Here is a 24,771-nt window from a genome sequence, read left to right as displayed (position 1 = left end):
CCGTGGGGGAGGCACCGAACTCCTCATTTCACCCAAGTGGACCTACACTGTCACTCCTCTTTCACACCTCTCAATATCCTCTTTTGAATTCCATGCTGTTTCCGGCAATGTTTTATCGTTAATCTGATATTCCTCTGTAACTGTTAACCTTAAATTAATTTGACTGTAGCTATTGAAAATGAGACCACTTTGGCTTATAGCGGGCTTAGCACTATTAAATGCCAACATCGCGTTGTGGATTTGGCTTATCCACTTTATTGCCAAAAATGGGAGAAGAGAGCAACAGGAAATATTAAACATGTCCTCTACTTTGACCGGTGTCAGGCTGGCTAAAATTTGAAAGTTGCTGGATCAGAGCCATTTCTTTTATTTTGATGTTTGGCCACGTAGAAATGTTTCTTTAGTATTTTCCACCGTGACCTGACTTGCTCCACTGTACGTGTCCTGTAGTCTGTATACTACAGACTTGAATAGGTCAGCATTTCGATGCTTTCTCCCATCTAAACTGCCAAGTATATTTAATTCTTTCATCACCGAAAGACAAAACTCCGTTTCCTCATCGTTCCAGAAGTGAGACGCTCTCGTTGCCACCATTGTTTGTGTTTTTCTGTTACGTCACTTGGCTGAAGCCGCGCCTGCGCAGGTAGTCCGCAGCGGTCAGAAACTGGGATAAGATGTATACATGCAACAGTATCCCGGTTTCTTTCGGAGTACTCCATAATCAGGTTTCTCAAAACCGGGATAAGGGCTTATCCAGGTTTCTGAAATCGGGATATGATGTTTACATGCACAAACACAAAAACGGGATACTTCAAAAACCCGATCATAACCGGGATACTCAAGTCCATGTAAACGCATTGAGTGTGGTAATCTACTGCCCCCCTGGTCAGCTTGGTGACTTCCTTGACGAGATGGATGTCCTCCTCTCCTTCTTTCCTGAGGATGGCACTCCACTCATTCTTCTGGGTGACTTCAACATCCAGCCGGAGAAATTGCAATCTCTGGCCTTCCTTAACTTTTTCTCTTCCTTTGACCTCTCCCTCTCTCAATATCCTGCGACTCACAAGGCAGGGAACCTGCTTGACCTGATCTTCACCAGATCCTGCTGCACCTCCAACCTTACTGTTACCCCTCTTCCTGTATCTGGCCATCATTTTATAACCTTCTCCCTTCCCATCTCACCCCCCATTTCCCACTCAACATCCACTCACACTATCACCACCCGACGCAACCTAAAAGCTCTCTCACCTACCTCGTTCTCTTCTGCTGTCCTTTCCTCGCTTCCCTCAGCTGAGCAGTTCTCTCTCCTGTCCACTGAGGAGGCCTCCACTACTCTTCTATCCTCTCTTTCCTCCTCTCTTGACTCTCTCTGCCCACTAACGCGACTCTCCATCCTCAGGAAATAAGGAGAGGAGGACATCCATCCCGGTCGCGACTCTTCGGGCGCCACAATGGTGGAACGAGCTCCCCCCTTCTGTCAGAACGGCCGAATCACTGCCCATCTTTCAGCGGAGACTAAAGACACATCTCTTCAGGTTACACCTGGACCCTTCTTGAACTAACCTATCTTCTTGCCCTTCTTAAACTTTAAAGAAAAAAAAATAAATAAATCAACGAATGCTACTTATTCCTATTAAAATTATTTGCTGATGAAGACTGTGATGCACAGTTGGTTTCACTACTGTTGACAAAATGTACTTATTGTAAGTCGCTTTGGACAAAAGCGTCTGCTAAATGATGTAATGTAATGTAATGTAATGTACCTATTCTCTCACTGGAAGTCGCTCAGGATCAGAGTGTTGGCTAAATACCTAAAGTGTAAATGTAAAATGTAAATGCCAAATTAAGACAATGACATGTGACACAGGTTGGAGTCAGACACCAGAACGCTCCAACGTAATCCTTTTCATCTGACCTGGAAGACAGACTACTGAATGTTGCTGTATGAGAGCAGTCATGTGTTTTTGCCAGTGCTGGAGATGGACACAAATTATAAGAGTTTGACAAGATTGGAAAAAATTGTCTGGAATATCCACACTGGGGCTAATGGGATGCCTTGACATGTTGAATTTTAGGCTGTTATTTTACTTCACCAGATAGGAGTCCTTATGTAGAGAAGAAGAGTTTCTGTATTGGACCACCTGAACAACAGCCTGTCTGTGCTGTTAGCATTCGTCATTCAAGGTAATTGGTACAATAACCGCAAACACAGCCAACATTATTCACTGGTTACAATACAGAGTGCTACCATAGCTAACAAGCTGTTTAACTGGCCAGCTGAAAGATAAAAATACAATACAAATAAAATACAATAGATTTATTACATTAATCAGCTACAGAACCGCATTCCTGAACTGGTAGGGATTCAGTGTTTTGCTCAAGGACACTTCAGCAGGGGGTGCTTGCTGATATGGGGGCTTAAAAACAGGTCCTCTGGTTGAAGAGCAGTCTCACTACTCACTACAGCACTCTGCTGTCCAGCTGTGGATTTCACAAAAATCTGCAAGAAATTTTGTAGTGAGAATCATCGGCACCACATTCAGCCACTGTGTACTGACCTGAGCTGCGATGGCCCAGAACCTGGACTCAATCAGCTCCAGAGTCATCTGGATGCCGATGGCTGCACAGAGAGAGAGAGAGAGAGAGGGGGGGAGGGAGAGAGAGAGTTCAGTTAAGTACAGTAAAATAACAGCAGAAAACAAAGAATAGGGGAGGCCGGGGAAGGAGGAAGAGGGAAAGGAGGGCAGAGGAGTAAGGAGAAGGTTGGATGAAGAGGAGGGAGATGAAGAAGAAGATGAAGAGGAGAAGGATGAGGAAGTAGAAGAGGAATGGACGGACAGACAGAGGACTAGAGGTGAAGGAGAAAGAGAAGAATGACAAAGAAGAGGAAAAAATGGCAATGTGTAGTAATAGTAGTAGTAGCAGCATCAGTAATAGTAGTAGCAGTGGTGATAGTGGTAGTAGTAATAGTAGTAGAAGTAGTGGAGTAGTGGTAGTAGTAGCAGTAGTGGGAACAGTAGCAGTAGCAGCAGTATTAGTAGTAGTAGTAGAAGGAAGAGGAGAAATTTAAATTGCAGCACTTATGCAAATTTAGACTGAAAGACAATTAATGAGCCGGGATCTCAGGGTGAGATTCTAGATCTCTCATTTGGCTCCCAGACTCAAAGAGTGAGGAGGCCAAGCTGTGGAGATTAGCTCAGTCTTCAGAACTCTGAAAATCCTTTTACAGTAGCCGGCCTTCTGAGATACAGTATACTGCTGTGTGAACTGGTTATTCTTAGACAGTGTGTGTGTGTGTGTGTGTGTGTTGCCAGCCTCTGCCTACAACATAGCACTCACTCACAAAACATTAAGCCTAGGATAAGTGTGTGCTTGTTACACACACACACACACACACACGCCGTGGCAGAGTGATTGCTTGTGTCAGCTTAGGGCTGCACGTCAGCATCGCAGTCGGCGTGGTAATGCTAAAAAGGAATTGTAATTGCATAAGTTCTCAATGCAACACACACACACACACACACACACACACACACACACACACTGCAGCGGAAGATATGACACTTCACATTAGCATCAAAGACTCAGCGTTTTTCTCCCAGCATGCTTTGCACCACCACTCGGGGATAGCCTCCGCGGTGCTCACAATGCACTACACACACAAAACTCACAAACACGCATGTAGACAAACATATGCATGCACACACACACACACACACACACACGCACACACACACAGACAGACACACACACACACAAATTCACCTCACACATCATTACACTTATATACACACATATACACACACACACACAAGCATGCACATGTTTTTGACCATGCACACTTGTACAAAGTGCTGTGCTACACACACACACACACACACACACACACACAGAAAGGTCATTAAAAGAATGCAGGCACTGTACAGTGTAATCAAAGGAAAATATTAATTGATGTAATGGAGTCAGGTGGCAGCAGTGGAGAGAGAGAGAAAAAGAGAAAGAGAGAGAGAGAGAGAGAGAGAGAGACACACACACACACACGCACACACTATTTATGATTTTTTTTTAGCATTGCTGCCGGTCTACACTACAATGAGTGAAAGAGAGCCTAAACTGTTTGAGAGTCAGTTTAGTACAGTTTTCTGTGATCACTGAGAACTCTGAACTGTCCTGTGGTAAACTCCACCCGCCTGGTACTCTGAGCAGGTCAAAACAAACACTAACAATGATTTGCAACTACTTTTTCACCTGTAGGTCTGGTCTCTTTTCCTATTCTGGGTAGGATACCTAAGAAACTTTTGAGTTGGATCATCACAAGCCTCCTCCTCTATTGTACTGTATTGTATTGTGTTCCATTCTATTCTATTCTACATGTACTTTTCCATGGTCCCTGATGTCCAGCTAGGAGTTAAATTGTTGGGGGAAACACTATGTGACCCTATAGCTTTAGCCTTAAAAGGTCGACCACCTAACTTACTCAATTATGCACATACACTAACATGCTATTAGGTGATGAATTATGGATTATTGAAGATGAGAATAAAGCATGAACTATATGCCCCTATGGGGATCAGTCAGAATGTTAATAGGAAAAGTTTCTGACACCAATGCACAGCCTGAGAGTGTGTGTGTGTGTGTGTGTGTGTGTGTAGTGTGGATTCGGTCCGATCTTGAAAATCTGTCATGATGCCGAATCGTTGCTGTAATCAACCTGGAGTCAGTCATGTACACAGAACAATTTCCAGTGTTAATGAGTGTTGATGATTCAGTGAAAATCATTTTGGGTTGACAAGTGTTGATTGGAAAGATATTTGTTCTCTCACAGAGCTCATATGGCTGTGGGGATTCTGTTCTAAACTATCAAAAATGTTAAGTTAACTGACAATTGTGCTGTATGTGCTTTGCTTTAAACACTTTAACTTTATCACCTTGTTACATGTACAAGTTGTCATATTATTTGATTATTCTCTTTCTCTCTCTCCATATGCGTCTCTCTTGCCACATTTTCTCTTTCTTTCTTTCTTTCTTTCTTGCACATAGGGCTGTCGGTGAGAAAGATCATTACTTGTAAGGTCCCTGGTTTGTATCTCTCTCTCTTTCTCTCTCTCATATGTGTATACTGTGTACTCTGTCCCTGTCTTTCTCTGCTGACCCCCCCCACCACCTCCCACAGGGGCTAGTGACCTTGAAACCGTCTCTCTCCACAATAATCTCAGATAAAGTGTAAGAAGGCCATCATGGACGGCAGCAGTAATCTGCCTTCTCTCCCTCTCTGAGTTTAAGAGCGATAGGCCAAATCTAATTAAAACCATCACACTGATCCGTGCGTGCTTGTGTGTTTTTGTGTGTGTGCTGTAATAGATAGTGTTTTTGTACATAGTATGTGTGTGTGCAAGCGAGTGCATCATTGAGAGTGTGTGCAGGTTGCATACAAGAACATGCGTGACCTTGCATGCAATCATGTGTGTACGTGTGACTGTGCAAGTGTGTGTGTGTGTGTGTGTGTGGTTGCAAACTTGCGTGCATGCACATGTGCTTGAAACTGTGCATGTATGTGTGTGTATGTGCGCATGCTACAAGCTTGAATGCATTTGTGTCTATGTGTGTGTGTGTGCATATGTGTGTGTTACAGCCACTCAGTCTGAGTTGCAATTAGTGCAAGCTGCCAATCACAGTGGAGTGGAGCTTCCAACAGGAAATGAATTAATGAAGAAATAAATAAAAAATTAAAGCAACCGAGAGCCGGAGTTAATTGGTTATTACACTAACGAGATAGAGGGATGAGAGAGAGAGAGAGGGATGCAAGTGGCGAACAAAGGAGAGAAAGACAGAATGAGGGAGAAAGAGAGGTGAAACAAAGGTGGACAGACTGCAAACAGAGAGAGAGACAGACAGGCAGAGACAGACAGACAGGCAGAAAGCCTGTCTCTCTGCAGTCTTTACATAACCCAAACAGTACAGATGTTGTCTCATCAGTTTCTGCCCTATATGCATATTCACACCTCGTATGTATTATAAAGAAAGACAGGCAGTCTGAAAGACAGAAAGAGAGAGACAGAAGGAAACAAAGGAAAACAGACAGGGAGACATGAACAGAAACAGAGAGACAGAGAGAAAAGGAGATAAAGACAGAGAGAGAGACAGAGAGAGAGAGAGAGAGAGAGAGAATAGAGAGAGAGAAAGAGAGAGAGAGAGAGATACATTCTGGTCACGGTACTGTTGTTTTCCAGCCTGGTCTTTTGGAAAACATCTAAGCAACTTGGTAAAATACGGCACTGCCTACTAATGTGACCCCACACACACACACACACACACACACACACACACACACACACACACACACACACACACACGCAGACAATAGCAGAGAGAGATAGAGAGACACACAGAGCGAGAGAGAGAGAGAGAGAAAGAGCAAGAGTGTGAGAGGGATGGGGAGATAAAGATAGAGAGAGCGAGATAGAGATAGAGCGACATAGAGAGAAAGAAAGACGGAGTGAGGTGAATAGCTTGCTGGCCTTTTGCTAAATGGAGCAGTGAGAGTGTCAAGTGTCTGACAGAGTGTGAACGGAGAGAGAGGGGAAAGAGAGGGAGAAGGAGAGATGAAGGGGATAAGGAATGAGGAGGGAAGGAGGAGAGAGGGGAAGGAGGGAGTGATAAAGAGGAGGGGAAAGGAAGGGAGGGAAGAAAGTGAAGAGAGGAGGAGGGAGTGTGGTATGAAGGAGGAGAAGGAACAGAGAGGGGAAGGAAGCAAGGAGGGAGAAGGAAGGGAAGGAGAGAAGGGTATTTTGAAGGGGAAAGGGACATGACAAGGGAAGGAGGAAGGGAGTGAGGGAGTGAAGGAGGAAAAAAGAAAGTCAGATTTAGAAAGGGAGACAGGTGAAAATAGCAGCGGAACACTGAAAAGGTCAAGGGCAACAATAAATGTCATCCACAAAACGTATAGTCATGGAATCATAGTCACGTAATAATCTATAGCAATATATAATGTATAAGAGTAATAGTAAGAAAAAAACAATTACATAAAAGCTAGTCTCTAAAAGTGCAGTATGTATGTATGCATCTATCTATCTATCTATCTATCTATCTATCTATCTATGTATCTATCTATCTATCTATCTGTCTATCTATCTATCTATCTCTCTCATGCTTTCACTTCAGCTTGGAACTCTCTGAAAGTGAATATCATTAACACATTCAGAGGGTCATTCAGATTTTATGTTGTTTTTCTACTCAGTTGAAAGAGAGACTGTTGACTGTGCATTTCTATAAATGTGCGCCTGCGCGTGTTCACACATTTTTCTCGACACGTGTGTGTGTGTGTGTGTGTGTGTGTGTGTGTGTGTGGTGTGTGTCTTGTGCTGAGATGGCATAGGAGGTCAGTCTCTGCTAAATGACCAGTGAACAGAGCTGGTGTTGACGGTTCCCTTAGCAAGACCCTGGAGCTCAGGCTAAATATATAGGCACACACACACACACTCTCTCTCACACACGCACACACACACACACACACAGACACACACATACATGCACATACACAGAGGGAGAGAGTCAATAAATTAGACTGGCACAATGGCTGAGTCTCTGGACACACAGGGAGGACATTGAGAATAAGGCCACTAGTGAGGAGGTCATTACATTCCTCTCTCTCTTTCACTCTCTCTCTTTTGCTCTCTCTCTTTCTTTATCTATCCATTTCCAAAAGGAGGCAAGGAGAGAGAGAGAGAGAGAGAGAGAGAGAGAGAGAGAGAGAGAGAGAGAGAGACTTAGGACTTTAAGGGAGAAAGAAAGGGAGGGTGTGAAGGAAGGATGGGACACACCAACACACACACCCACCCACAAGAAAGACCAAAGAAGGAAAGGGATTGGGGGTGCAGGAACGACACACACACACACACACACACACACACACACACACACACACAGAAAGAAAGGTCATTAAAAGAACACAGGCATTGTACAATGTAATCAAAGGAACAGATTAATTGATGTAATGGAGTCAGGTGGCACCAGTGGAGAGAGAGAGAGAGAGGGAGAGAGAGAATGATGGAGGGATGAAGAGAGACAAGAGGGAGGAGAGGAAAAGGGTAAGACGAAGGGCAGAGGGGATAAAAAGGATGAATTGATTTTTAATAACGTTATGAGTCGGAAACCCTTTTCATTTCAACCAACCGTGGCTATTAATAATAGAGAGAGCAAGATCAAATGGGTGTGTGTGTGTGTGGGTGTGTGTGCATGTAGCCTTTTGCATATGTGTGTGTTTGGGTATGTGAATGTGCTATTACATGTGTGTTTGTAAGAGAGAGAAGAGAATTAAAGCAATGCTTGTACGTGTGTGTAATAGTATAAGCACTTTTAAAGGAAAACTCTACCCTCTTATACTGTTATACTGTTATATATTGTCAATCTGTGATGGTCGATGCTTTCCAGGAGTTATTGTGAGATGGAGTGAACTTTCAGTATGTATCCACTTTCCCTCAACCTTCTTCATCTACTTCTACTTCAGTTAGTGATTTCCTACATTTCCCAGAATGCCTTTCGACAGCCCCTAGAGAACAGGCGTGAACTTGTTGCATTTCAGCTGTGGGTTATATGTGTAAAAGGAGAGTGATAGCGATAGAGTGAGAGTCGTGCCCTTTAATCAAAGTGCAGCATGTCTTGTGGCTGCATTGCATTCTGGTCTATTGAGGCTGCTGGCTCAAACTGGTCTCTCTGCTTCTTCTGTTTGATTGTTGAATATTGGTGAAAAATAGCAGCTCTAGAAAGAAGCCCTTGCTCTTTGATTCAGAGGGACAGATACCAGTACCGTTTATGTTTTAGATAGATGAAAAGTTTTTTGCTATCAAGCTTCATTGCAGTTCAGCTGGAAATATGTGTCACATTGTCTACCTTTGGCCAGTTATAAAAATACACCGCAAACAAAAACATTTACCCAGAAATGCAAGATACATCACCAAAAGCCCATTTTTAACAGTATTAAAGTCTTTTTCTTTAATCTTTTCCCTGTGAGCAGAGTCTGAACTGGGGATAAAAGGCTGTGTGTTTTTGTGTGTGTGTGTGTGCGTGTGCGTGTGTTTATGTAAGTAATATTATCACTGGTCATTGATTTAAAAAACTGTACTCTGTGTTGACGTCAGTCTTATAAGTGTGTGTTGCATTTGAGCTGAGTGTGGACAGCAAGATTACTGTTTATATCAGCAAATGTCAAATACTCGTCATCTCTCTCTCTCTTTCTCTCTCTCTCTCTCTGTAATTGGCTTTCTCTCACACACACAGTGATGCACACCCAGACACATACACGCTGACAAACATACACATTAACACAAAGACACCAACACACACACACGGATGCATAGTTTATATTTAGAAATGCCAAACTTGTCATTGCGTTCTCTGTCTCTCTCAGACACACACACAAACACACAAGATTATAGTTTATATCTAGAAATGTCAAACATTCATCTGTGATAAAACAAATAGGAGAGGGAACGGGGTGAGAGTTAGGTCACAACATTAATCTCCATTAGGCTTTCTCTCTTTCTCTTAATCCCTTGCACTCTGAGTTCCCCCTTAAATTTCCACTTAAAGAGTAACTAAACCCCAAACCCAAATCTGTGTAAAGCCTGTCACCACCTGTTGTACTCTATAATGGGTGACATCACCTGGCACCAAAGATCAGCCAATAGTAGATGTCAATTTCAGTCAGATGCTTTGTTTGGGTTTTGGGTTTAGTTAGAATACAAAAAAACATTTTTCCATAATGTACGACAGTGTCACTTACATATTCTGTATCTCATTTTTTTGGCTGCACCATTAAATCAAATGGAAAAAATCTAGATGTCTGGTGCACCATTTTATACACATTTCCCTGTAATGCAGCATGATATGTTTGGCATCTTTGGAAACCTTGGGATCTTGACTAGAATTTAAAATAAAGTTCTATGGGTTTGAACAAAGCTTGGCGGCCAAACATGCGTTTGTATTGATGGTTAGGGTGGATGCAGGGTGGATAGTTGCTAGCTGGGGTTGGGGGCTCTTGGGGCCGAGGGTCAGCGCAGCAACAACGCTCACTGCATAGTCGCGTAGTCTGAAAATCCTCCCGACCAAATGGCAAACATTTTCTCTGAACTACCCTAGTCTGTCCCAGCCTTTACTCTTTGTCTATCTTATTCTCGCCATTTCCCCCTCATCTCTCTCTCTCTCTCTCTCTCCCCTCTTTAATACTTGACTGTTTGACCCCGTGTAAACCAAATCTCTCCACTGTTCAAATCTTAATCTTACCATCAATGTTTTCAAAGGTCTCTGCATCTGTCATCAATACGTCATCCATCTTAACCTACATCTTGTTTCACTTTTTATTATTCCTGTTCCGTGCTCTTCTATTTTTGGGGGTTTAGGTTTAGCTTATTTGCACAAATGATTGCTATTAATAATTAACTGGAAAAAGAGACAAGGAAAGAAATACAAATTGTGCAGGTAAGACAAAGAAATCCCATAAGGCTTTTAAAATGACAAATACGAGTGTTGAAATAGAAAGAGAACAAAATCAAGATGACACAAATAGCATTAAAGCTCAACATGGAAAAAAATGGTACAAAAAAAAAAAAAGCATAAATAACGATATAGGTAAGGAAAATAAAATTGCTCAGATGCAGATAATAATATCATAAGTGTATTATTTAATTGCTTTGTTGTTGATAAATGAATATTACAGGAACACAAAGATGTTTAGCTCACTGTACTGTCTTAGCACTGTTCTTCTGATTCTTGCATTCCCTGCTGTTGGCTGTGGATAACTAGAGCTGCTCCTATAGTATCTGTAATATCGGAATTGGTGCTCCCAAGAATCGGCAAACGAAGCTGTCCCAATACTATACTTTAATGAGCTGTGCTTTGGTGCAATAAAACACTCTTTGGGTGAGAGGAAAAGTGTCTGCAGTGTGGCAGAGTGCCAGCTGTGTCACACTAAAGTGTCTGGCAGTGTGGAGAGTGGAGGAGAGGTGCAGCAGCTCCTTCAGGCCGGCCAGAGACAGTTCGAACAATACAGGAATTGAGGCGATGCTTCCTTCAAAATAAAAGCATAAAAGCAATAAAAGCAACTGTCACTTTTGGAAAAAAAATGATTAAGTAACGTTTCATAATTTCATCAAATTAAGCACTTGTTCCTGTAATAATAGCAATTCTAGGGGACATTAATGGATGCTAATTGAGTGGGACTCGGATTGGTACTTGTATCAGCCAATCTATTTAATAAAGTACTCACTGGTGATCCAGGGATTGAAGCGTATTCTACTGTTGCACTCATTGTAAGTCACTTTGAATAGGGGTGTCTGCTAATTGCCTAAAATGTCGGCCTACATGTAAATGTCATCCCATGTATTTTTGAAATGATACAATGGAGCCTGCGGGACATGAAACTCACTCAGGACATACAGAAACATGCAACCTTTCAACTCAAATAAAAACAACACCAAAATTACAGTTAGGCCCGTGTTTTTCCCACAGCAGCAGTGCTATGTTCACCCAGGCCCCAGTAGAGCCCATCGCCTCCTGATGGAGAGTTCAGTAAACTGACGTTGCCAGGCAACAAATACAGTTCCAGCCAGTAAGAGGAGTTTTGGCAAATTCTGGTCGACTCCTGAGAGAAACAAAGTTCAGAAACACTTGATTATAATGTTCAGCTTGAATAGAAAGCCTTGAAGTCTGAATGCGCGTGAACACATGCACACACACGCCCACACACACGTGCGCACACACCGGTACAAATGCAGACACATTCGCACAAACACACAGTCTTCAGTATGATAAGTGTAATTTCAGACACACACACAACAACTTTTGAACGTCACAGATGTTGACAGAGACAGACAGACACACCCGTGTAAAGCCACATGATATTTTTATAATTTAAACAGTGGAGATGGTGGGGAATGGGTCATTTCTGTGTGTGTGTGTGTGTGTGTGTGTGTGTGTGTGTGTTTGTGAATGGTTTTGTGAGTGAGTGACACTCACAAAACCATTCACAAAACAGAAACACAGACACACGCTCACACAGGAATGTACACATGCAGACACAAATGAACGCACACACACACACACACACACACACACACACACAGAAACACACACGCGCGCAAACACACATTTTGTGTCAATATATGTTAGGACATCCTATTTACGTTCATTCATTAAATTATTATTAACCAGTAAATAATTAACCCTGACCCTTGACCCTGAAATTACACTTATCAAACTGAAGACTGACAATGTGAAGTTTTCCTCTTTTTCTGTGACAAGTTTATAGACATCTGGCCCTCACAAAGGTAGAGCTACAAGAACACACACACACACACACACACACACACCTCTGTGCTGAAGCTGACTAACCTCAGAGGAGTCGCCAGAGGCTGCACTGACATCACGTTACCAAAGCAACAGGCAGAGGGCTGGGATTGGGCGAAAGGATGATGACTCAACCTCCCTCCCTCGTCCTCCTCCTCCTCTCCATCCTCTGTCTCTCTCTCTCCCTTCTCCTCCTCTGTCTCCCACCTCCCTCTCTCTCTCTCTCTCTTTATCTCTGTCTCTCTCTGTCACTGTCTCTCACTCTCTTATACACACACACACACACACACACACACACAACAACTTTTGAACGTCACAGATGTCGACAGAGACAGACAGACACACACAAACACACGTGCAAAGCCACATGATATTTTTATAATTAAAACAGTGGAGATGGTGGGGCATGTTGGCCTGGACTAATTAGCTTTGAATTATACACTCTGGACACAGACACACACACAAACACACACACAAACACATTTTAATCATGGTGCACCTGAATCCTAATTCGTGTTTAGCAATTTGACAAGGAGGTACTGTTTTCCCTGTGCAGCAAGCGACAAATACTAAATTATAAAATAAAAATACCACTCAATAGCAACATAGAATCCAAGGCATCGGCACTGAGTAGTCTCCACTCTGTCTGCCTCTCTGTTTATATATATATTGCATCACATTGGTCATTGGATTTCTTACTCTCAAGCTGGACCTCTGATCCAGTAGATGATGGACGTTCAGCTGTTTTGAAGGTGAGAGAACAGTCGTGAGACGATGTAAAATGGGTGGCTTATTTCTTTAATTGGAAATAAACGTGGTTGGTAATGTGAAGTGTGTGTGTGGACCCTCTAAGTCAGCAGACCCTACCTTAAGTTAACCTAGTTTCAGAGCCTGAAGCAGGCCTGTTGGAGGCACGCTCACTAAATCATTCATAGGGGGAGAGACAGGGAGAAACATGCTCCTGTGTGAGTGTGTGTGTGTGTGTGTGTGTGTGAGTTGAGTAAATGCAAACTGCAATGCCTTTTTCTGTTCTTAATGTTAGTTTACATGGCAGTTCATGCTCATAACGGGGCTATTTTGTCACACATGAAAACAGAATTAAAATGGCAACATTTTTGGCACGAATTTGGTGTGAAACTCAATTACCTACTAAATCTTTTATAATGTGAAGAGAGAGAAACATGGTACTCTGTGTGTGTGTGTGTGTGTGTGTGTGATTGCGCCCTTTTCATTGCCTCACTAATCCAATTTTATGAATCGTAGAATTTAAGTATCTGAAATTTAAGGTGGAAGACCATCAAACAATAAATCTACCTGTAATAGCTCTCTCTGTCTGTCTCTCCTCTCCATCCTCCTCTCTTTCTCTCTTCTCCATCTGTCCATCTCTCTTTTTACACCCTTCTACTTTTTCTTTCCCTCTCTCCTCCCTCTACTTCTTCTGTTTCTCCAGCTCTCTGTCAGAAGACAGATGGTGCTCGCTCACCACTCCTCTCTTTTATCTCTCTCTCCTATCCCTGTTTCTGTTTGACACTGTCTTTTCAACAACTTTCTTTTGTCGTTGTCTAACCCCTTGACGCGTAGCGGCCAAGTACCGTGATTTTGTGCACGAGTCGTAGTTGGGTTGTTCACACAGGAAGCGCATTTCTCCACGCCGGCCAGCGTTTTTTTTTGAGTAATGTTCTGTCTCTCTTTAAATAACTTAATTTGTGCTAAAGATCTATTCTGGTTGTTTACCATTGTAGTGCTGTTTTGTTTTATGTTTGTACTCCATACCACGATGTGTGGTCTAGAGAAAATAAAATCTGAATCTGAATCTGAAAACCCTGTGGAAACAGGCTGTAGGCTGCTTACATTGTGTTCCAATAGCCACCAAAGCTTCATCTGTTCACTGCTGTCCTTGTAGAAACAATGCTGACAGCTCACTGTACTTTTCCACATCAGGGATGAACTTTATATCTTCCATCTTCTTCACTTTCTCCCTTTCTTCACAAACTTGTTTTCTCAGCAAGAGTCGTGACTTGTGGTCAGGCAATAATTAGGAAAGCCTAGGGGACCTAGATATCTCTCTCCCCCCCTCTCTCTCTCTTTCTCTCTCTCCCTCCCTCTTTCTCTCTCTATCTCTTTAAATAATGACATATAGGCCTAAATAAATTAAGTAGCCTATAAATAAACAAACCTAAACATGTATCCTTGTTTACTTAAGTGATAATTCAAAACCAGATAGATCATCATCCTACAATGTATTGCATTTAAAACTTGCATCAGTGCAGATGGATTCATCAACAACAACAGTGAAGACCCTGGTAAGTTGATCATTTAATATATTTGTGTTTCCATCTATAGTGTTTTCTATGGTGTTTTCCTGTGAGAAAATAGACCAGATGCCGAAACTGGTCCGCGCAGCGGCCAGTGTGAACGCGCTGTAACTCTCACCCTTTCTTTTTGCTCTCTGTGTACCTGTTGGCCTCTCTTTATCTCTTCCTGTCTCACCCCTTCTCTGCCTTTCTCTGCTTCCTACCTCCCTCTTGTTTTCACTCTCTCCCTCTGTTTTCTCCTGTCCCTCTGTCTCTGCCCCCCCTCTCCCATTCTCTCTCTCCCTCCTCTAGGAAATCCCTCTCTGCCATCTGGCTGGCTGTGATGAATTCAGGGCCTTCCAGAGCAAATCAACTTGGCCAAATTAATGAGACTCTCTGAGGGGATAAACTTTGTGTGAGTGTGTGTGTGTTTGTGTGTGTGTGTGTGTGCGCATGTGTGTGTGTGTGCACCTAAAAGACTTGGTAATCCGCCAACTGTACCACTTCATTTATTCGGTAGTGACAGATAGCGTGTTACAGAGAAATACAACAGACAAGGCTGGCTGCACACATTGAGTTTCTCAAACTATAGGTCAGGACCCAAGATGGGCCACGCCCATTGCTCCCTTGGGTCAGGACATGGTAACAGGTGTGTTTTAATGAGGGTGAGAGACTACATTCACTAGTTCACCTACAGCCACATTTTAAAAACAACTCTGTGTGTTCAGACCTCTTGCGATCACTTAGCTGGGCTCCTGTCCCATGGTCAATCTGAGCTGCCTGACTGTTAGTTGTAGCACCAATAGTGCTGAGGTGACGACAGAATATGGCATCACTTTGCTTGTGTGTTGCTGATAGGGCATTATAAGGCCACGCTATTCAAATACAGTCTTTCAAAAGTAGGTTTACCATGTTTATTATTATTATTATTATTATTTACTGGAGAAAAATAATAATCCTAACAAATACAATAGTGTTTCTGCACTATATGGTCGAAACACTAATGATAATAATAATAATAATAATGAAAAACAAAGCTGAATAATTTTAGTCATTTCAACAAAATCTATTCAACACTCAATAGTACGTAAATAATAGGTGTACCTGGTAACAGGGAAATTATGTAATAATACAGTGAGTATTAATTTATCGTATAGAAAAATGTACAATTACTTTGGAAACACCTGATACCATGAATGTATTATAATCATTATACTTCTCATTATACTGCTGATTATAATGTATGAATTGCATATGCTTAAATTACAGTTAAGAAGCACTTATGAGGCCTCAGAATATGCAGCAGGTAAAGTGAAACCTGGGATGTAATGTAAAGCCAAACGACTTCATGACTGGCTGCTGACGGACTATGTTTCTTTTTTTTTTTTTTTTTATTGGTGCAAAAACAAAACAGTTGTGACTTTACAGATACAACAAAGATTGAAACGGGGATAAAATACACAAGGGCAGACAATGAATAAACAACAACAGGGTGACGTACAGCACTTCACATGGTACATATATAAAACAAAACAAAACAAAACAAAATAAAATAAAACAAAACAAACAAGGGTGAAATAGTCATAATAATTATAATGATAGTGACATCATGCAGTTGCTGTGATTTAAATTAGTGTTTTAGGGTTCATACTGGTTTGTGTTACATGGGTAGACAAGTGATATTGATAAATGGGGTCCAGCATATGTGAAATGAATCTATTTGATTGTTTTTAATGATTAATTAATTTGTCTTTCTGTTGTGATGTACTCAGATAGTAGAAGGTGCCACTGGGATGTTGAGAGGTTATTTCTGTCTTTCCAGTTTAGGAGGATTGTCTTTTTAGCGATTGTTAGAGCAACCAGTATGGTTTGTTCATATTTCAGTGGCGGTTCAACTGATGAGAGATCTCCTAGCAGACATACAGATGGGGAGGCTGGAATGCTGTGACCTATGGTTGAGGACAGTGTATGTGTGATGTTTGTCCAGAATGTTTGAATGGGTGGGCGGAGCCAGGTGGCATGGACGATGTTTCACTGTGCCAAGGCGGTTCAACTCTGCTCATAGTCTATGGCAGCCATTTTAGGTGCATTGAAATGGAAATATACTGCAGGAAAAATACTAAGAATTGTCCTTCCTGTCCCTTCTATCGTTGATCAGTGGAGTGACACTTTAAATCAGTTGACTTAAATCGCTTGAAAAATTGTGCTGTGGATGCACACTACCTTGCCAGGTTTAGAGAAGTGACTTACTATGATAGACTAGAAACTGTTCTATTTATTCCAATTCTGTAATCAATTTTAATCCACTTTATTAATACGGCGCTTTTCAAAACAGTACTTTAAAAGTGCTTTAAAATCACAAAATGACTGTACAGTAAAGCTAAGGAGAAAAACAATAAAAATGACAGACATACAGTATATTAGAGAAGAATAAAACAGGCAAAGGCAATGAGAATAAAATTGGTTATTAAATAAAAGCCTCTCTGGAAAAATGTGCTTCAAGACGTGAATTAAAAGATGATGGATTTCTATGGAGCAAACCTCATTGACCACATTGACCAAAGGGTCATAAAACTGTCTGGTCAATATGAGGCTGATTCACCGATGATAGAAAGCGCTGATGAATGGGAACAGAGACACCAGTGACTGCTGGGATGGAACCAAGGGGATATACAACCTCTGCGTGTGATCCGTGTGTGTGTGTGTGTGTGTGTGTGTTGTGTGTGAAGATGGATAGTGCCTTGAAGCTTGTTCTATGCAGGAACTAGTGGTTGTAGCGCTAAACTTGGCTGGCCAGACCTGGTGTTAATACAAAGACTAGAGCCGATTCATCTTCAGTGACACTCACCCAATAGCACAGTAAATTACAGAGAGAAAGAGAGAGAGAGAGAGAGAGAGAAGAGAAAGACAGGAGAGAGAATTGGTAGAAGAGAGAGAAGATAGATGAGAGAGAGATGGTGGAGGAATGAGAGAGAGAAAGAGGAGAGGACAAAGAGGTGGATGAAGAGAAAGATGGATGAAAGAGAGAAGAAAACGAGAACAAAAAGGAAAAATGTGCACCCACCCACCCACAAACACACAAAACAACTTACAATAGGTGTGACAGAAAAGTTTTAAATTCCAACACTGCAAGCAACCAACAGTGAGGAGTGCAAGGTTGAAAGCCACAACTCTTAGATAATCCATAAAAAAATATTCCTGCAGCCCTGGAACGATCGTGTATGATAGAGATGTGCTGGGTGAAGATATAATAGCCAGGGAGAAAAGGTAAAAAAAAATAAACTTTCTTGTTCCAAACCACTACCAGTAATCATTTTTCATAACACGTATTTCCTGCATCATTGATGGAACAGAACTGCCCATAAAAGTCGCCTTGGCAGGAGGCGCTGGCACTAACAATGGATCCCGATGCCAGAAACGCTCTTTGCCAGACATATAAACAACCCTAAAAAGTGGACACATCACTTGGAAGATCGAATGAATCAAGCTCACCCCACATTCTTATCTGGTGTTAAAAACCTCTTCCCTCTCAATCAGGGCACCTAGATTTTACAAGGACCTGACTGAGCAGATTGGGCTAGTCAAATCATTATTGCTTTCAGAGTCAAACTTTTATAAACTTGCTTTTTGAACTTTTTTTTTTTTACCAAGTACAGATTTGCTTTATCTATCATTTTATTGAATAAATTATATTTTTTCATATTGTTTTCCTATTTTTATATTTTTACCTATTGCCATTTATTATGTTTATTTCTTGTGTATTATTTGTTTTCTTTGATGTAAAATATAACAGTTATGCAATCATGACTTAGCTCTGGTAACAAAACAATGTTGTAAATCTAAATTAAAAAGCTAACTGTGCTGTTTTATAGAGCAAATTATGAAGTTACATTACGGCTGAAATTCAGGATTCATCTTATTCCCAAATGCTGGGACTTCACTGGCACAGTAGATGACCTAGCATTTAGAGAGTGTGTCCCGTAACCAGAGAATCGCAGGTTTGATCCCCAAGTGTCCTTGAGCCTGGCACTGAAACCTACCAGTTGCTCTGTGTCTGACCCTGCTCTCTGCCCCCTGCTCTGCGCAGGGCGGGCAGGCCAGAAGACTAATTGCCCCTTAGGGAAAACAGAAAATCAATAAACAAACGCACACGCAATACACACTACTGCTTCTGAAAAAAAAAAAAAAACCTCTGCTCCAAAACGTCCTTCAACAATGATAGACAACAAAATAAAACTTTTATGTGGCCTTGGCGAGGCGCGTCGCACCTCCCCTGCTGTCCCAGTCATTGTAGCCAATCATCTTTCATAACTCGTATTCTGCCATTGAAGAGTTCGCCCTATAAAGCCAGAACTGGCAGGAGACACTGGCAGCTAAAATGGAGCTCTGTTTGCCAGGCAGTACAGTCAAGACCAATGAAGCCAGCACAGCGCCCACAGTTGGACAGGAAACCAAAGGACTTTTGTTCATGTTGCATTTGCATGTGTCTGTATATGTGTGTGTGTGTGTGTGTGTGTGTGTGTGTGTGTGTGTGTGTGTGTGTTCGGCAGCCAACCATACTAGTGTTTTAATGGGCCTGTGCAAAGCCCTGGAGCTGGCGACAGAGAGAGTGATGTGTGTATAAATTTAGGCTAGTATATACGTGCTGCGGGCTAGTAAATGGACTATAAATACAGAGGCTGAAGGGTTAAGGTGACACTCCATTGATTTCCAAATGGGTATTCTCTTTTCCCTTGTTCCAGAGAGGTCAGAGGTCAGGGTCAGTTACAAAACAGCAGCTCAATGTCTTGCTCAAGGACACTTCAGCAGTCTGATTGATGGACGGCCTCTTTAACAACTACGGCAGCTTGTTGCCTGTGTTGGCAGTAAAAGTGAGGCAGGCTGACTAAAACTCTATAGGCTATATGATGAAAGAAAACAGAATAAATAGCCTGCTAAAACACTCAGGTCATGAGTATTTCTCTTGATAATGCAGGTGCCCGAAGAAAGAGGAAAAAGCCGCTGGGCTGGTGAAATAGGTTTGGTTCGATCCCTTATGGAAACAACTAGGCTCTCATTTAGGTACCGCCAACCGCGCCAAATGATTCACATACTCATTAACAGCACAATGTGTGTGCGTGTGTGTGTGTGTGTGTGTGTGTGTGTGTGTGTGTGGACTATGATTCAGTCCATGTATGGGAAGCGGCCAAGTAATTATATGCTGTGTGCAAACAAACACACCATTCCCAGCCCCCCACACACATCATCTTCCTCCCCATCTTCCTCCAAACCCCCCTTTACTCTTCCTTTTTCTCTCTCTCTCTCTCTCTTTCTCCTTTGCTTTCCTGTCTTTCATTTCTGTAAAATCTTCCCTACTTTCTTCCAAAGCAAACATTTCTGCTCTCTCACAATGGCCTTTGCTACTAAACATTTAGCATACACACACACACGCACAAATACATGCTCACATAAACTCACATACCATAAAACACATGCACACACACGCGTGCGCACACACACACACACACACACACACACACACACACACAGACATACTATACGCACACACAAACTCATACACATGTAAAAAGGCGTGCATACACAGACACACACATACACACACACCACACACACACACACACAAAGCCAGCCGTTACGAGAGCCGCCACAGGGAATAGAATGAAAATGAAAGCCGAGCAAGGGAGACGTGAGGAGAAAAAAAAGAAAGAGAAAAAAGAAAAAAGCGAGGGAGGAGAAAAGCCCATGTGGCAAAGGGAGATTCTCATCTTCAGTGGAATCAGCTGATCCCTCCCTCCACTCCCTCCCTCCCTCTCTCCGCCGCTATCTTTCTCTTTCTCTCATCTCTCTCTCTTTGTCTCTCCCCTTCCCTCTCCCTCCATCCCTCCTCCTCCTCTCTCACCCTCCTCTGCCTCCTTCTCTCTCTCTCTCTCTATTTCTCCCTCCTACCTTTATCTTTTTTCAACCACCCTCTCCTTTATTTTTCTCTCTACCTCCTACTCTCTCTCTCTATCTGGGTCTTTCTCACTCTATCTTTGCTCTCTCCTCCCTCTCTCTCTCCTACCTCTTCTTCTCTCAATCTCTCTCCCTCCTTTCACTCTTTCTATTATCACTCTCTCTCTCTCTTCCACCTCCCTCCTGTCTCTCTCACAGTGGGAGAGCTGCAGGCAGACAGAGGCAGCATACACTAATGTTACTATATTTGACAAGACTCTCTCTCTCTCTCTCTCTCTCTCTCTCACACACACACACACACAAACACACATATTCTCCTGCCACATGCGCGACTGAACACACATACGGAAAAGAGGGAAGAGGAGGGGGGCACAAACACACACGGACACACCGGAAAGACAGCCCTCAAGAGTACATGCGCGGATACACACACACACACACCTACACACACACACACACACACACACACTGACAGCCTCTCTCTCTCTCTCTCTCTCTCTCCTCTAGTTGCTGGCGCGTGCTGAGTGCAGGAATCACAAACATAGCGACACACAGAAGGGCTAGCGCGTGACGCCAGCAACCTAACGCCGCTGTCTCTCTCTCTCTCTCTTTCTCACACACACACACACACACACACACTCTCTCTCTCTCTCTCTATCTCTCTTTTTCACACACACTCACACCTCTCAGACACAAACACACACGCACACGGCAGCGCGCAAGCCAGCGACCAGGACAGCGCTGGACGTATCATTCATACAGGGAATAGATGAGAATGCTAGCCCACCTCGAAGAAAAGGATTAAATATCCCCATCCCTCTCTCTCTCTCCCTCTCTCTCTCTCTCTTTTCTAAGGACCTTATCCTCTCTTCCCTCCTCTTGTGTCTCTAAGCCTCTCTTCACCTCGTTTTTTTTTGCTACAATCCCTCGTTTTTCTACACAATCCCTCCTTCTCCACATTTCATTGGTGGGTTGGAGGGAAGCTGGGAGGATTGTCTCTATACAGAAAGAAGGATTATTCTTACATTATTCTTTTTTTTTTACCCGGATCTTGAATGTATGGATTTTTTTTAACTGAAGGGGTGTCAGTTTTTCTTCGATGGTTTTTCCCGTGAGAGATTTTTGAGCTTTGCTTTTTATTTTGGATGTGTTTTTTTTGGGGGGGGGGATGGCTGAAGGCAGAAAGCTATAAGGCTGGTGCTCTCTAAGGTATTTGGTGAAAAGGTAAGTGTGTTTGTGTTGTTAGCTCTCTTTCCCTCACTCATACAAACACACACACACACACACTTCATTTCAACACAACTATTCCTCATCTTATTTTACAGCTGAAATAAAAGATGTACTATATGACACAGATAAGAGAAAGTAGACTGGGGACAGAAGCAGACACAGCTTTACCTTCTTCACACACAAACAAGTGCATTAGACATGTGAGGGGAATTTTTGACTGTTTGGGGTGATTTATTGGCCAAAGGTGCCAGCTGGGAAAAGGTGGACATTGGAAACATCAGCTTTAACCTGTTTCCTGAATACACAAAATACACAACATGCGCATTCACAGGAATTATTGGTTGTGGTTTGGGGGCAAAGCTTGCAGAGGTGGGTATTGGGAGAAGGTGAGTGCATCAGTAGCTGCTGTATAGTTTATTCATACACAAGTATGCATGGATGAGTATTCCTTGTTTTATTTTAGAGCTACAATAAAGTAGTACACAAACACAGACAGCATTAAGGCATCTAAATGGATGCAAGTGAAAAAGACCTTCAAAGAATTGTATGCTGTAGAGATACTTTATAGCTCTTTATAACATGAAAATAACGTAATGTGTCCTGTAGGGCAGATAAATGATGCTTATGTTGATGCTATATACATTATTTTGAATTTCTGATAAGGATATTGGGAGCTGATATCAATGTCACATCCAGTGGATTTACAATATCCTACATGATTTGATTGTAAAAGAAAATAAAGCCTTGTGGTCTTGAATTTGGGAGATCATGTATTGTCTTGTTTTAAGCCTCTTGATGCATAATCAATGGAGATCTGTGCTAGCATAGCTAAGGCTAATACACCAGATGTAACGTCAGTGGGGATCTTTGCTAGCATGGCCAACACTAATATACCAGATGTAACATCAATGGGAATCTGTGCTAGCCTGACTAACAGATGTGGCTAACAAGCTAGCCTTCTGTTTTATGGGCCAACATTTACTGCCCCACTGATAAGTTTGCCCCTTTTTCCTAATGGGCTTGAAAAAAACAAAATTTGTTTTGATACAGGTAGGCAACTCTTCATAAACTAACTAAGTCAGCTTCAAGGAAGCCAGAATGGTTTGTTATAGCTTTGATGTGAATATTTATTGTAGAAATAATACTCAGTTGGTAGGCCTATGAGGCATAGTTTAGCTCAATGTCCTCAAGGGCTATTATACATTTATACAATGGCAACCAATGAATGGATACTGTCAGAAATTTTTCATCAAAGTAATGTTTATGCATTAGAATAAAATCCAGGAGAAAACAACAGAGATCACTAACTAGCTCCCTGGTTAGCACAATAGTTGGCATGGCAACTAGTAAAGTCTGGCTAGTGACTCCAATCCAACAGCTTGTCTGAAACTTACCCATTGGATAATTTACAACAAATATAATCAGTTATAAGTGTGATTAGTCAGGGTGATATTATTTCTACACATAGTATAGCCACTCAACCTATGTCATATACCTCTTTTATCTGACATTTTTGTTTTTGGACTAAAACCAACTTCTTTGTCAGCAATTTTGCTCGTAATGTTGGTGATTAAAGAGCTTAAGCCTATTTTACTGTAGCACATTGTTAACCGAGTGTAAGCTAAATGCGAAAAATGTAAAATTCCATTTTGTTACACCAAGACTACTTCATTTGTTCCTTAGTTTGTCCACACTGATTTAACAATTCTACTATGAGGACTATACTACTACTACTATTAGTAATAATCATAAATTGTATGTGTTTATATTGCTTCAAAACAGTGTTTTACAAATAATAAAACTATAAATTATAAAAGTGAATAATAATATGGTAAACAATGAAATGCCAGCCATACATGACAAATTCCCATCCCTACTGAAGGCAGTATTGCCCATCTCTATCACTTGAGCATGTTGCCCATGTATCCAGGGCTGTATAGGACTCCAGGCCAGATTAGTATGGTCTTGGACTCAAACCTATTTTGATTCAGTCATGATTTGGTCTCAGTGACTGCTAAATTCACTAGGTCTTAGCTTAAAATATCAGGTTTATTTAAACACAATAACAATAGCTAAATCAAATGATCTCGTTCCAGTGTATTAGGCCGTCACACCAGCATATGCCTGGCATGTGGCCTGTTATGCCATACAAGCTATGTGTGTGTTTGTATGGGAATGTGAGTGTATATGGCCATGTGCACGTTCTTACAGTATGTGTGTGTGTGTGTGTGTGTCTACATGTATGCATGTGTTACTATATGTCTGTACATATTTTTGCACGTGTACCTGTCAGCACGTACATGGCGGTGTTTGTCACATTATGGGCACGTGCTTACATGCCTGTGTGTGTACATGTGTGTGTATGTGAGAATCTGTATTTGTGTGTGTATATGTATGTGTGCTGCCTTGCCCCAATCTCGCTCCTCTCCTGTGTAAGAAAGCGCTTAATAATTGATGCAGGGAGCTTGGCTGCCTCTCTCTGCCTTTGTTAGCAACCTGCTTTGTCACATACACACACACACACACACACACACACACACACACACACACACACACACACAATAGCAGGTATGCCCTCAACCCTTTGACTCTAGATCTCTTTTCCCTTGTATATTGTGGTACAATTCTTCTTAAGGTTTTTTTTTTCTAATAACTTGACACTGATAAACTCCTTTAACATTTTTTGAAAGTAACACCAGCTAACAACCAAATGCTGGTGTGTGTGTGTGTGTGTGTGTCAAAAGAGAGTGAAGGGTAGAGCTGAAGGTGAGTGATGGGGCTATATATTTACAGCTGTGATGTCACTCATACAGGGACCACACACACACACACAGTCACACACGCCTGCCTTCACGCACAGATAGTTTGAAGTGTGCGGTTGGATTTCAATTTGATTCGAATTCCAGCCATAGTGATTAAGAACTATTAGTAAAGCAAAGCAGGCCTGTCATAA

The 24,771-nt window shown here is 42.0% G+C and overlaps 1 protein-coding gene across 1 annotated transcript in view; it reads right to left on the bottom strand.

The window, feature by feature from the left end:
- LOC139646321 (voltage-dependent calcium channel subunit alpha-2/delta-4-like) overlaps nucleotides 1-24,771 on the bottom strand; it is a 73,671-nt gene that overhangs the window by 14,832 nt on the left and 34,068 nt on the right. Inside the window, exon 2 of the mRNA XM_071522326.1 lies at nucleotides 2,559-2,620. Within this exon, the coding sequence (XP_071378427.1) occupies nucleotides 2,559-2,606 (48 nt within the window). The 5' untranslated portion in view covers nucleotides 2,607-2,620. The remainder of the gene's footprint in view (nucleotides 1-2,558; nucleotides 2,621-24,771) is intronic.

This window comes from Centroberyx affinis, unplaced genomic scaffold (genome assembly GCF_046629955.1).
Source record: "Centroberyx affinis isolate AG114_WGS23_722 - 3 ecotype Tasmania unplaced genomic scaffold, CSIRO-AGI_Caff_v1 ptg000976l_1, whole genome shotgun sequence".
Lineage (NCBI taxonomy): Eukaryota > Metazoa > Chordata > Actinopteri > Beryciformes > Berycidae > Centroberyx > Centroberyx affinis.
This window is presented reverse-complemented; position numbering and strand designations above follow the sequence as displayed.